Source organism: Nerophis lumbriciformis, linkage group LG15 (assembly GCF_033978685.3).
Source record: "Nerophis lumbriciformis linkage group LG15, RoL_Nlum_v2.1, whole genome shotgun sequence".
NCBI classification, from domain to species: Eukaryota; Metazoa; Chordata; class Actinopteri; order Syngnathiformes; family Syngnathidae; genus Nerophis; species Nerophis lumbriciformis.
This window is the reverse complement of record NC_084562.2, coordinates 41,834,927-41,849,331: the sequence shown is the minus strand read 5'-3', so window position 1 is coordinate 41,849,331 and position 14,405 is coordinate 41,834,927. Positions and strand designations below refer to the sequence as shown.

Genomic DNA, 14,405 nt, shown 5'->3' with positions numbered 1-14,405 from the left:
TTTTTTCACAGTATTTATTATCTAAAATAATTTGTATTCTTTTTTAAAAGGCCTGTTACACATTAAAATTGTGCAGTTTTGAGCACCAAATTGATTTCAATTAATTTCAATGAGAGACGTTGATTTTACATCCAAGTGTTTTGAGTTAAGAGCTCCGTCACAGAACCAATTAACTTTGTAAGTTGAGGTACTACTGTATATTCTTTCTTATGAGGAAAAATGCTTAGGTTTTCGTACGATTCTGTCTTCACCCGACCTTTCAAAACGATTACTATCAAAAACTGAGGTACCGATTTCCTTCAGAGTGTCATTTATGTAGGCTGTAGTGGATTTTTGTTCCCACTGGCTGCTTCCACTGTGATAGTCGGGAGAGGAAAATACACCTTAGTGTCTGGAGCATCATTTTCTTAAAGAGCACAGCAGAATCTGCACCTGCCAGCTAAGGGTTAACAATTTCTACTACCACCCCCTTGTTTTTCACAAGTGGCAGCACTGATGTGTCTCTGATCCTCTGGTCCTTCGCCTTACTGTACTTGAGAGGGAAATAGAAGGGTAGAGAAAAGGAGCAAGGATAATATTCTGAAGTCTTTATGTGATCATCGCGCTCGCTGCTCAGTCCGTTTTGTTCTCTCAAACAAATTGAAAGTATTTTGCGGCTGTGAAGGTTCTCTGTTTTGACCCGTGTGCCCCCAACCCCACCTCCTATGCTGCCCTCCACCAGCCCTATCCCCTCCCACCAGATTCCAGGGCCTGGGGGCAGAGACTGGTAGTGCTTAGTCCATCAGCAGCTGAAACACGATACCCAGAGAGCCCGTTAAGACGGTTAAGCTCCTCTTTTATAGAACCGAGTCAGTTTAGGCTGTTTACGTTCCTTATTTATTGTTGCCAGCCCATCTGTGGCCACTGAGATATCACAAGTAAGGTATTTTAGCTGTGTTATGAAAAGGAAATCCTTACCTCAAACAATATTCCAGGGATATGATGTTTTTTAGGAAAAATGAAATATTCCTGACTGAACCTTTCAGCTGTTTTAGTACACATATTCAAGGTTATCTGTAGGTTTGGGTCTATGTGTAGTACAAGAGTGCACATGCATTGGCTGGGTTCAAACTATAAATGACTTGAGCCCTGAGGTACAGTAACACACACAAAGTGTTTCATTGCCATAAGTTATATGCCACACATGCATACTTCCTGTTTGTTTGCATGCAAAGGTCAATATGGATTTGATTACCAAGGCAACATGCTACCGCAGTACTTGATTAATAACCAAGAATGACTCAGATCAAATGAACGATTTTGTTAAAATACTGAAACATGCGAGTAGATCCAATCAATCACAACTGGATTGCTTGGTTTGTCTTGGAAGACGTTTCGCCGCTCATTCGAGTAGGCTTCATCAGTTCATGCTCAGACTTATATTGGTCAGATCTAGTCCAACCAGTCTACATGTGTTTTGTGGACTTGGAGAAGGCATTCGACCGTGTCCCCCAAGAAGTCCTGTGGGGTGTGCTCAGAGAGTATGGGGTATCGGATTGTCTGATTGTGGCAGTCCGCTCCCTGTATGCTCAGTGCCAGAGCTTGGTCCGCATTGCCGGCAGTAAGTCGGACACGTTTCCAGTGAGGGTTGGACTCCGCCAAGGCTGCCCTTTGTCACCGATTCTGTTCATAACTTTTATGGACAGAATTTCTAGGCGCAGTCAAGGCGTTGAGGGGATCTGGTTTGGTGGCTGCAGGATTAGGTCTCTGCTTTTTGCAGATGATGTGGTCCTGATGGCTTCATCTGGCCAGGATCTTCAGCTCTCACTGGATCGGTTCGCAGCCGAGTGTGAAGCGACTGGGATGAGAATCAGCACCTCCAAGTCCGAGTCCATGGTTCTCGTCCGTAAAAGGGTGGAGTGCCATCTCCGGGTTGGGGTGGAGATCTTGCCCCAAGTGGAGGAGTTCAAGTACCTCGGAATCTTGTTCACGAGTGAGGGAAGAGTGGATCGTGAGATCGACAGGCGGATCGGTGCGGCGTCTTCAGTAATGCGGACGCTGTATCGATCCCTTGTGGTGAAGAAGGAGCTGAGCCGGAAGGCAAAGCTTTAAATTTACCGGTCGATCTATGTTCCCATCCTCACCTACAGTCATGAGCTTTGGGTTATGACCGAAAGGAAAAGATCACGGGTACATGCGGCCGAAAAGAGTTTCCTCCGCCGGGTGGCGGGGCTCTCCCTTAGAGATAGGGTGAGAAGCTCTGCCATCCGGGGGGAGCTCAAAGTAAGGCCGCTGCTCCTCCACATCGAACGCCTCCCTAGGGAGGTGTTTAGGGCACGTCCGACCGGTAGGAGGCCACGGGGAAGACCCAGGACACGTTGGGAAGACTATGTCTCCTGGCTGGCCTGGGAACGCCTCGGGGTCCCACAGGAAGAGCTGGACAAAGTGGCTGGGGGGAGGGAAGTCTGGGCTTCCCTGATTAGGCTGCTGCCCCCGCGACCCGCCCTCGGATAAGCGGAAGAAGATGGATGGATGGATGGATGGATAGTCCAGCAGCTGGTGCCAAACCCCCAAATTTGTATACACCAAAAGTTGCGATCGATTGAATGCCAGGAGATTACAATGACCTGGATGAATGAGAACCTTCGTAGACATGCGAGTAGATTCATTTCAAAAGCTGGACTGAAATTAATCAATCTGTAACCAAGGTCTTTACCATTGATTTCGCAACCCCCAAGGGATCCGCAGCGATACTGCAGGAGGTGTCATGATCCGTGGTCTGGATCATGTTTTGTGTTTTCTGTTAGTTTTGGACTCCTTTAGTTCCTGTTTGTGCACTTGTGAGTTGTTACCCAGGCTACGTATTGTTTTCACCTGCCTCTTGTGTTCGGGACGCTCACCTGTTGCTAATCAAGAGACATTATTTAAGCCTGCCTTTGCCAGTCAGTCGGTCTGGCTTCTTTGTTTGCGTCACACTTCTGTTACGTGAGTTTTCCTATCTCTAGTCTATGCTAAGAGTTAGCCCTAGCATCCAGTGCGATCTGCACTTTTTCCTTCGTCTTGTTTTCTGTTTTTGGTGCTTTGTTGATTTGCGAAGATTAAATCATGTTCCTACCTGCAAGTCCTGTCCGGAGTCGTCCGTTTGCATCCCGGGAGAACGAACCGCGCAGTAAGCTGCAACCCTGCCGTGACAGGAGGGTCGTGGATTTTTCAAAAATTAAATTTTATTAACTATGCATTGACATTGCTTTATAAAATGGCTACTTGCAAACATGAATAAATATAGTGTATGGTTATAATAATTTTAGCATTTAATATATTTAGCTATTTGCGCTCAAGTTGCAAAGCTAGTGATTGGCGGTACTAGCTGCCAGCTAGCAATTAGCGCTCCATTATATAGCCGCACTATACTTTATTTTTTGAATATCTTAGTATTGTACAATAACAAAGTACCTATAGGATACATTTTATTTAAAACACACTTTTTTACAAGATATTTAAGTAGGGGGTCCCCGTTCCATCCCTCCATCAATTTGGGGGTCCATTACCTGGAAAACGTTGAAGACCCCTGATCTAGGATAATAGGAACAATAGAATATACCGTATTTTTCGGAGTATAAGTCCCACCGGAGTATAAGTCGCACCTGCCGAAAATTCATAATAGAGAAGGAAAAAAACATATATAAGTCGCACTGGAAAATAAGTCTCATTTTTTGGGGAAATGTATTTGATAAAACCCAACACCAAGAATAGCATTTGAAAGGCAATTTATAATAAATAAAGAATAGTGAATAACAGGCTGAATAAGTGTACGTTATATGACGCATAAATAACCAACTGAGAACGTGCCTGGTATGTTAACGTAACATATTATGGTAAGAGTCATTCAAATAACTTTAACATATAGAACATGCTATACGTTTACCAAACAATCTGTCACTCCTAATCGTTAAATCCCATGAAATCTTATACGTCTAATCTCTTACTTGAACGAGCTAAATAATATTATTTGATATTTTACGGTAATGTGTTAATAATCTCACACATAAGTCTCTCCTGAGTATAAGTCGCACCCCCGGCAAACTATGAAAAAAACTGCGACTTACAGTCCGAAAAATACGGTACCCTTAATTTTAAATTCAATTCTGTCATGGCCTATCAATACTGGCCATGTACTGTCTTGTTTTTGTTGTATGCAATCAAACTTTATTTATAAAGCACTTTTCATACATAAAATAAATACAACATAATATCGGATTGCCGATATTATCGGCCGATAAATGCTTTAAAATGTAATATCGGAAATTATAGGTATCGGTTTCAAAAAGTAAAATTTATGACTTTTTAAAACGCCGCTGTGTACACGGACGTAGGGAGAAGTACAGAGCGCCAATAAACCTTAAAGGCACTGCCTTTGCGTGCCGGCCCAATCACATAATATCTACGGCTTTTCACACACACAAGCGAATGCAGGGCATACTTGGTCAACAGCCATACAGGTCACACTGGCGGTTGCCGTATAAACAAGTTTAACACTGTAACAAATATGCGCCACACTGTGAACCCACACCAAACAAGAATGACAAACACATTTTGGGGGAACATCCGAACCGTAACACAACATAAACACAACAGAACAAATACCCAAAACCCCTTGCAACACTAAGTCTTCCGGGACGCTACAATATACACCCCCCGCTAACCCCCCCACCTCAACCTCCTAATGCTATCTCAAGGAGAGCATGTCCCAAATTCCAAGCTGCCGTTTTGAGGCAAGTTAAAAAAAATAATGCACTTTGTGACTTCAATAATACATATGGCAGTGCCATGTTGGCATTTTTTTACATTGTTTAATGCATCCAGCAGGGCATCACAACAAAATTAGGCATAATAATGTGTTAATTCCACGACTGTATATATCTGTATCGGTTGATATCGGAATCGGTAATTAAGAGTTGGACAATATCGGAATATCGGATATCGGCAAAAAAGTCATTATCGGACATCTCTACTCACACACATACCTTATACGCAGGCATAAATACGCACACACACGAACAAATGAGTGCATGGTTGAGTACAGAGGAGACAGATGAGTAAACACTATTACAGGAGAAATCTGCACCGAGAGATCACCAAACCACGGCCACCAGGACGCTGACACAAAGCGCCCCCACAGCCATGGCCGATAACCCATGATGCAGAGGGCTTCCTCTGAGGAACGCTAGAAAATAAAAATAATAAAACATGTAAAATAGTAAGAAACATGAGTAGAAATAAACGATAAAATACAAATGAAACATATGAAGATGAACAAATAAATATATATAAATAAAGAGAACTAAATAAATTATTGCATAACTAAAAATATAAAAAGTAAAGTACAAATAACTTCGATACAATTATTAAATACTAGGTAAAATCCTAATCAAAAAGGTTTGTCTTAAGCCTGCTCTTAAAATATGAACATTCTCTGCAGCCCGACAAGCTGTTCCATAAACGGGGGCCATAATAGTGGAAAGATGCCATCCCGTGACTTTGAGACCTGACTTTTGGAATGATTAGGAGATCTTCAAGGGTTCTTAGGGTTGAGGAAAATCTGAAAAGTAAGAACGCCCAAATATATAAACCATAAGAAAAACATAAAAACACACGGGACCCAGTGCATAGATTTTAAAACTGGTGTAATGTGGCCCTGCCTTTTTGTCTTTGTCAGAACACGGGAAGCTGAATTCTGGAGTGGTTGTAAAGCAGGGCGTTACAGTAATCAGTACGACTCGTAATAAAAGCATGCATTAGCATCTCTGTGTTGCCCTACAAGAGAATTGGGCGAACTCTGGCTATATTCTTAAGATGATAAAAACCTATTGTTGTCATTTTTTTACATGTGGTATAAAACTAAGGTCAGAGTCAAAAACGACGCCCAGAGTGATGGAGTTAAAGACAATGATTGTAGTTTCGATATCACTCAGGACCAATGACTAAAACTTCAGGTTAAGCTGTAAAAAGTTATCTGCCATCCAGGATTTAATTTCTAAAATGCCTGATGACAGAGCCAAGTGGAATCATGTAAATATTAAAAATTGATACGTATTGATGGCTTAGGTTAGTGTTTAGTTCTATGTTTGTGATTTAGCTTCTGTTTTCAGGGCTCCTTGGTTACGTTTGTTTGCTATGAGCCCTGATGGTATGCACCTGCTCCTGATTAGCGATCACAAGACCCGCCGGCCTCTGATCGCTAATCAGAGAGCTTTTTATGCGAGTGTCACCCAGTTTTCCTCGCTGACCAATTGTTGGCTTCATGCGACTGTCGATGTTGGCTTACACTTCTAAGTCTTTTCATGTAATCCTCCGAGCCACATTTTTTGCCTTGAGTTTCACGTGTGTTTACCAGCGGCATCTTTCGAATTACAAACACTTCACAACATGCTGTTTTACAACAATGTTGATGTTTAACAAAGAACTGACATTTATTTGTGGCAGTTGCAGGTTAAGGACGTGTGGTCTAAAGCCAGGGATTCTCAAACTGTGGTGCGTGCACCACTAGTGGTACGTGGGATCCATGTAGTGGTGAACCAAAGAACCTAATTAAATATTCAGACAAAGTGTTACTGTTCAAACTGTGTGTAATCTTACAGTTACCAAAATATTATATCATCAAAAGCGACATCAGTGTGTAAAGGATATCACCAAATGTGCTCAGGAACACTCCAGAAAACCACTGTCAGTAACTACAGTTTGTCGCTACATCTGTAAGTACAAGTTAAAACTCTACTATGCAAAGCGAAAGCCATTTATCAACAACACCCAGAAACGCCGTCGGCTTTGCTGGGCCCGATCTCATCTAAGATGGACTGACGCAAAGTGGAAAAGTGTTCTGTGGTCCACATTTCTAATTGTTTTTGGAAACTGCCGACGTCGTGTCCTCCGAATCAAAGAGGAAAAGAACCATCCGGACTGTTCTAGGCGCAAAGTTCAAAAGCCAGCATCTGTGATGGTATGGGGGTGTTTAAGTGCCCAAGGCATGGGTAACTTACACATCTGTGAAGGCACCATTAATGCTGAAAGGTACATACAGGTTTTGGAGCAACATATGTTGCCATCCAAGCAACGTCTTTTTCATGGACGCCCCTGCTTATTTCAGCAAGACAATGCCAAGCCACATTCGGCACGTGTTACAACAGCGTGGCTTCGTAGTAAAATAGTGCGGGTACTAGACTGGCCTGCCTGTAGTCAGACCTGTCTCCCATTGAAAATGTGTGGCGCATTATGAAGCCTAAAATACCACAATGTTAAAAAATTTAAGCTGTACATCAAGAAGGAATGGGAAATAATTCCACCTGAAAAGCTTCAAAAATTGGTCTCCTCAGTCCCCAAACGTTTACTGAGTGTTATTAAAAGGAAAGGCCATGTAACACAGTGGTAAAAATGCAATTTTTACAATTTTAGGAGCCCCCTGAAGTACCTCTGCTGACCCCCTGGGGGTTTGCGTAATCCCTGTTGAAGACCTCTGGTCTAAAGTATAAAGGATAACCTGTTGGACTGTCAATGATGGAAGAAGACCTAGTCAGCGACTCCAAAGAAGAAGACAATACTTTCAGATTGGTGTTCTTTGCGTCAAGCACCATAACTACAATATTTTTGGAGGGCTAAATAATGTCATATCTATTAAAAATAACAATGGAATGCCAATATTTGATGAATCAGAGTGTCAGTTCCACCGTGACTGGGAAACTTTACTGAGATTAAGAAAAACATGTTCACATTTGAGCCTTCTGTTTGCTAAGTCTTTGTCCAAATAATGTATTTATATTTCTTAAAGTTGTCAAGTAATGCAAAACAGATATTCTGTTGCATGACACAAGTAGTCATCATGACAAGCAATATTTAGCTGTTGCGGGCTCTTGGCACGCATACAAGATGATTTCCATAAATTATTGGCACAATACATTTGTTTTTGTACGATTATTTATCTTAACAAAAAATACTTGTGTGGAATAGTAATAGTGAGGTTACATAGTGGTTGTGTTTATGCAGCATGGCTGTGTGACATCCAAACATTTGCACTCCCATATCTAAAACCCCAAAGTCTAACGGTAGTTAAAAATAATGTAATAATTTCATAGATTCATAACATTATACAACAACATATTGTGCTACGGTCCTTATTTTGTGGTCTTCAATTGTTAAAAAAAATACTCCGTTGCTTGACATAACCTATTTATAAATTTTTATCATTCAAATTACAAATGATCAAAATAAACAATATGACCCACCACATTATAATTGCACGTACAATATAACTAAATTAACACAGCTCTATATTTTCATATTTAGGTCAAAACAAATAAATATACAGTACAAACAAAATTAGAGGAATGCTTTTACATCGTGAAATATATGTTTTGTTATGTATGTTATGTGTTTTTGAGCTTTGTGATGATCCGTTGCCCGGATCATGTTTTGTTTTAGTTTAAAGACTCCCTTAGTTTTGTTTCAGCACCCCTGAGTTTGTGTTTTCTTGGTTGCCATGGGCGCTGATTGTTTTCACCTACCTCTGATTATTGTTTGGTACGCTCACCTGCTCTCGGGCACTAATCAGAGAGCTATTTATTCCCGCCTTTCGCCACACTCGGTCTGGCTGTTTTGTTTGCTCCGTGCAACGAGTTGGTATACCTTTTTGATTCCTGTTCCTGAGCTAAGCTTCGCCATTTGTTTGCTTCAGGCAACATTTACGTTTGGTGATTTTTGCATTTGTGTGCTTGTCTTCGATGCTAAGCCTTTCCGTAGCTTTGCCATAGCTACCCGCGCTATCGGCACACTTTTCTGTATATTTGCCTGAATTAGGGAAAATAAATCATCGTCCTACCTTCACGCTGCCGCCGGACTTCTGTCTGCATCTTGGGGAAACGATCCACGCATTATCATGCGACCCCCCTCCCCCGTAACAGGTTTGGGTTTTATTTAAGTTTGCCTGTGTTCCCACGCAGCCTTTTGAATTGTTTCTATGAATACCAACGGTGAAAGTTATGTTTTTACCCCCTGTTGACGCAACTTTTTTGTGCTGAGCAATCTTTATAAATGAGCTGAATTACGGAGCCTGTCATCACCTATTATATTTGTGGGGGTCCAAATGTATTCCTGGTGGGTCACAGATAAATACATTCATGGCAAAGTATATATACAGTATATATTTAACTAAACTACTAGACCTGTGGTCAGTTAGAGGTCACATGTGTCTGTTTACATGTGTCTGTAGGGGCGTGGCTAAGAGGTGGTAGGAGTGTAACCCGGGTGATGTTGATCTAATGTCATCATTAGGGATGTCCGATAATGGCTTTTTGCCGATATCCGATATTCCGATATTGTCCAACTCTTTAGTTACCGATACCGATATCAACCGATACCGATATCAACCGATATATACAGTCGTGGAATTAACACATTATTATGCCTAATTTGGACAACCAGGTATGGTGAAAATAAGGTTGTTTTTTTTAAAATTTATAAAATAAAATAAGATAAATAAATCAAAAACATTTTCTTGAATAAAAAAGAAAGTAAAACAATATAAAAACAGTTACATTGAAACTAGTAATTAATGAAAATTAATAAAATTAACTGTTAAAGGTCAGTACTATTAGTGGACCAGCAGCACGCACAATCATGTGTGCTTACAGACTGTATCCCTTGCAGACTGTATTGATATATATTGATATATAATGTAGGAACCAGAATATTAATAACAGAAAGAAACAACCCTTTTGTGTGAATGAGTGTGAATGAGTGTAAATGGGGGAGGGAGGTTGTTTGGGTTGGTGCACTAATTGTAAGTGTATCTTGTGTTTTTTATGTTGATTTAATAAAAAAAATAAAAAAAAACGATTCCGATAATAAAAAAAACGATACCGATAATTTCCGATATTACATTTTAACGTTCCCATCCTCACCTATGGTCATGAGCTTTGGGTTATGACCGAAAGGACAAGATCACGGGTACAAGCGGCTGAAATGAGTTTCCTCCGCCGGGTGGCGGGGCTCTCCCTTAGAGATAGAGTCAGAGGCTCTGTCATCCGGGGGGAGCTCAAAGTAAAGCCACTGCTCCTCCACATCGAGAGGAGCCAGATGAGGTGGTTCGGGCATCTGGTTAGGATGCCACCCGATCGCCTCCCTCGGGAGGTGTTTAGGGCACGTCCGACCGGTAGGAGGCCACGGGGAAGACCCAGGACACGTTGGGAAGACTATGTCTTCCGGCTGGCCTGGGAACGCCTCGGGATCCCCCGGGAGGAGCTGGACGAAGTGGCTGGGGAGAGGGAAGTCTGGGCTTCCCTGCTTAGGCTGCTGCCCCCGCGACCCGACCTCGGATAAGCGGAAGAAGATGGATGGATGGATGGCATTTTAACGCATCTCTAGTCATCATATAATTTGCATAATCGGCGATGATGCATACATTTTCTGTAAAAAAGGTTAAACAATTGTTATACCTATATATAAGAACAAATATGTTATTGGTTGTTACTGTAGTATTAATATATGTTTTATATTATATCGTTCTGCTCCATTTTTCAATTCTTGCTTGTTTTTTTACGACTACAATGTAACCCAGGCTGCACTTTGTACACCTCTGGTTTATTGAAATATAATATTTCATCCTCCCTGAATGTTGAAATGTAGTTTGCCAAATATATCAGGCATCCTAGATGTTCGCTGTTTAGCAAAATTCCGCTATTTTTCTACCAAAAGTGGTGTTTTTTAATAGATTTCCGTATAAAACTTGGCTGCTTTCTGGCGCACCGTGGCAAGCTGGCTGCTTAGAGTCAAAGCCACACAGTAGGCCTATTGTAGCCTGCGCTAACTGGCATGTCCACGCTGTCTAAATGTATCTTGTTATTCTGTTTTAACAGGTGGACATGTCACTCTAGCAGGGACAACCTCTCTAAGAGAAGTCAATCGTGAATTATATATATTATATATACATATATGCAATTGTTACATGAAGCCATACTCGTGTTTATGCCAGTGTCATATATATATATATATATATATATATATATATATATATATATATATATATGGTAACACTTTAGTATGGGGAACACATATTCTCCATTAATTAGTTGCTTATTAACATGCAAATTAGTAAATATTTGGCTCTTAATTAGTCATTATTAAGTACTTATTAATACCTTAATCTGCTTGGCCTTATTATACAACCAGTAAGCCATTAACTAAGAGTGTTCCCTCAATAACCTCAGAATTATTGCTTATTAGTAACCCTAACCCTAACCCTAACCTTTATATGTTCCCCTAGTGTCCAAATAACTCTAAATTAAGTCTTTGTTACTTTAATAAGCAACTAATTAATGGTGAATATGTTCCCCATATATATATATATATATATATATATATATATATATATATATATATATATATATATATATATATATATATATATATATATATATAAATATGTGTATGTATACATATATGTATGTGTATATGTATGTGTATATATCTGTGTCTATATGTATGTACATATAGTTTGACTCAGATTTTAAATTCGAAAAACAAATCAGCAGCGTCGTTCAAAAAAGCTTTTATCAATTACGCCAAATAGGGAAAGTGAAACCGCTTCTATCAAGACATGATCTTGAGAAATTAATCCACGCTTTTATCTCGACCCGTCTTGATTATTGTAATGCCCTGTATGTTGGCATTAGCCAGGCCTCCCTCGCCCGCCTGCAGCTCGTGCAGAACTCTGCTGCTCGTCTGCTAACACAGACCCGCAGATGTGAGCACATCACCCCTATTTTAGCGTCCCTTCACTGGCTCCCTGTGCGTTACCGAATACATTTTAAACTCCTTTTATTTGTTTTTAAATGTCTAAACAACCTCGCGCCAACCTATCTCTCCGACCTCCTTCAGCCTTACTGCCCCACCCGATCCTTAAGATCAGCCGATCAGCTGCTGTTGACGGTCCCTGACACAAGGCTGAAGCTTAGAGGTGACAGAGCTTTCGCCGTTGCTGCTCCCAAGCTCTGGAACGACCTACCCCTGAGTGTTAGACAAGCCTCCTCTCTTCCTGTTTTTAAATCTCTCTTAAAAACATACTTTTATTCCATGGCTTTTAACACTGAGTGATATCCATCCTGCAATGGCGCCCCATAATACACCTGCTGTGATCCTGTTTTTATGTTTTTATGTTTTTATTAATTCTATTTTAATTATTTATTTTTTATCGTGTTCTGTTTGTGTTGTGTTGTGTTTGCTCGGTACTCGTTTTATCTTTTAACCTGCTCATTGTACAGCACTTTGGCTACCCGTGTGGTAAATTTTAAATGTGCTCTATAAATAAAGTTAATTTGATTTGATTTGATATATGTGTATATACGTATGTATTTATATATACTGTATGTACAGTATATATGTATAAAGTATATATGTGTGTGTATATATATACATATATATATATATATATATATATATATATATATATACAGTATATATATCATGATCCGTTACCCCAGGGGTTGGCAACCCACGGCCCTGGAGCCGCATGCGGCTCTTTAGCGCCGTCCTAGTGGCTCTGGAGCTTTTTCAAAAATGTATGAAAAATTGTTTTAATATGGTTTCCGTAGAAGGACAAACATGATGCAAACCTCCCTATTTGTTATAAAGCACACTGTTTATATTAAACATGCCTCACTGATTCGAGTATTTGGCGAGTACCGTTTTGTCCTACTAATTTTGGTGGTCCTTGAACTCACCGTAGTTTGTTTACATATATAACTTTCTCCGACTTTCTAGGACGTGTTTTATGCCACTTCTTTTTCTGTCTCATTTTGTCCACCAAACTTTTAACATTGTGCATGAATGCACAAAGGTGAGTTTTGTTGATGTTATTGACTTGTGTGGAGTGCTAATCAGACATATTTGGTCACTGCATGACTGCAAGCTAATCGATGCTAACATGCTATTTAGGCTAGCTATATGTACATATTGCATCATTATGCCTCGTTTGTAGGTATATTTGAGGTCATTTAGTTTCCTTTAAGTCATCTTAATTCAATGTATATCTCATGACACACTATCTGTATGCAATATGGATTTTAATTTGTCAAGATTTGTTTTTGTATTTTTGGTTCAATATGGCTCTTTCAATATTTTGCGTTGCCGACCCCTGCGTTACCCGGATCATGGCATCATTTATGTTGGTAATGTTTCTGTTTTAGTCTGTTTCCTGGGTGCACCCTCTTTCCCTGCTGTTGGTTTCCATGGGCACTGATTCTCTTCACCTGTCTTAGTTTAGCAATTAGTATTCCCACCAGGTGTTTTGGTTAATCACTCCCTTTTATAGTTTCCTGTCACCCAGCAGTAGTTGCTGGGTCAATGTTTGCGATAGGCAACATTTACGTTCCCCTGGTTTTTCTCCTCACTGATTTTGTACACGCTAGCATTCCTCGTTTTTCACCCTTTGTGACGTTTTGTTTAGCTCCACGCTTGCTAGCGTCCTCAGTCTTGTATTTTTGTCCAGGCTTTTATTTATTAAAAATACTTTAATCTTACCTGCACGCTCCTCCTGCTTGTCTTCTGCCTTGGAAGGAACGCTACCAGCGCAGCCATGCGACCAAGACGTAACATATATGTGTGTGTATATGTATACAGTATATATGTGTGTGTATGTATATATATATATATTATTTACTTTTTTTTACTTGTGCTGCCACAAGTTAATGCACATATCGGAAACATTGCAGTGATTAATTTTAGGCTTGTTAAAAAAAGAAGAAAGTTTCACCTCGAGCTATTGCACTTTGTCTCTTTTAGTCAGGCTACTCAAAAGCCTACATTGTGATCCATGTGTGTTCTTGCAGGGGTGTCATCCGATGCGGAGCTCTCCTTCACCCTGGAGCCCAGTGACATCATCGCGGTGCAGCAGCAGCCCCTCATGCTCCACTGCCAGGTGAACGGCATCCCCCCTATCACAACACAATGGAGGCACAATGGCGTGCTTTTAACTCAGGACCAGTATCACACCACCTTCATCAACGGCTCCCTCCTAATTGGCCACTTCCTGAAGACCAAGTCTGACAGCTTGTCTGATGAAGGCGACTACGAGTGTGTGGCCCAGAATTCTTTTGGGTTAGTAGTGAGCAGAAAGGCGCGGATACAAGCAGCCAGTAAGTCTTTTTTTCTTATTACTTATTACTCAAGTGTTTGTTTTGGTTTGCCATATATCCATGTACATATAGAACTCTGGAAAGTTGAACGAGCTAGTCCAAGAGGCTGCTCAATTGTCAGATTTTTTGTGTCCTGAATTAAATTTTTGTATTTTATGATATATCCTCTTGAGAGTCTTCTACAGTGGATGTTTTTGTTTTTTTTCATAACAGCACTATTTTGTCAATTTAATTAATTTAAAGGCC

At 40.4% G+C, this 14,405-nt stretch overlaps 1 protein-coding gene across 1 annotated transcript in view; it reads left to right on the top strand.

Annotated features, from left to right (window-relative positions):
• The first annotated feature begins 8,905 nt into the window (after nucleotides 1–8,905).
• The window catches only part of LOC133616259 (immunoglobulin superfamily DCC subclass member 3-like), a 216,928-nt gene continuing 211,428 nt past the window's right edge, over nucleotides 8,906–14,405 (top strand). The window contains 2 exon segments of the mRNA XM_061975446.1: nucleotides 8,906–8,959; nucleotides 13,862–14,159. Of these exon segments, the coding sequence (XP_061831430.1) occupies nucleotides 8,906–8,959; nucleotides 13,862–14,159 (352 nt within the window).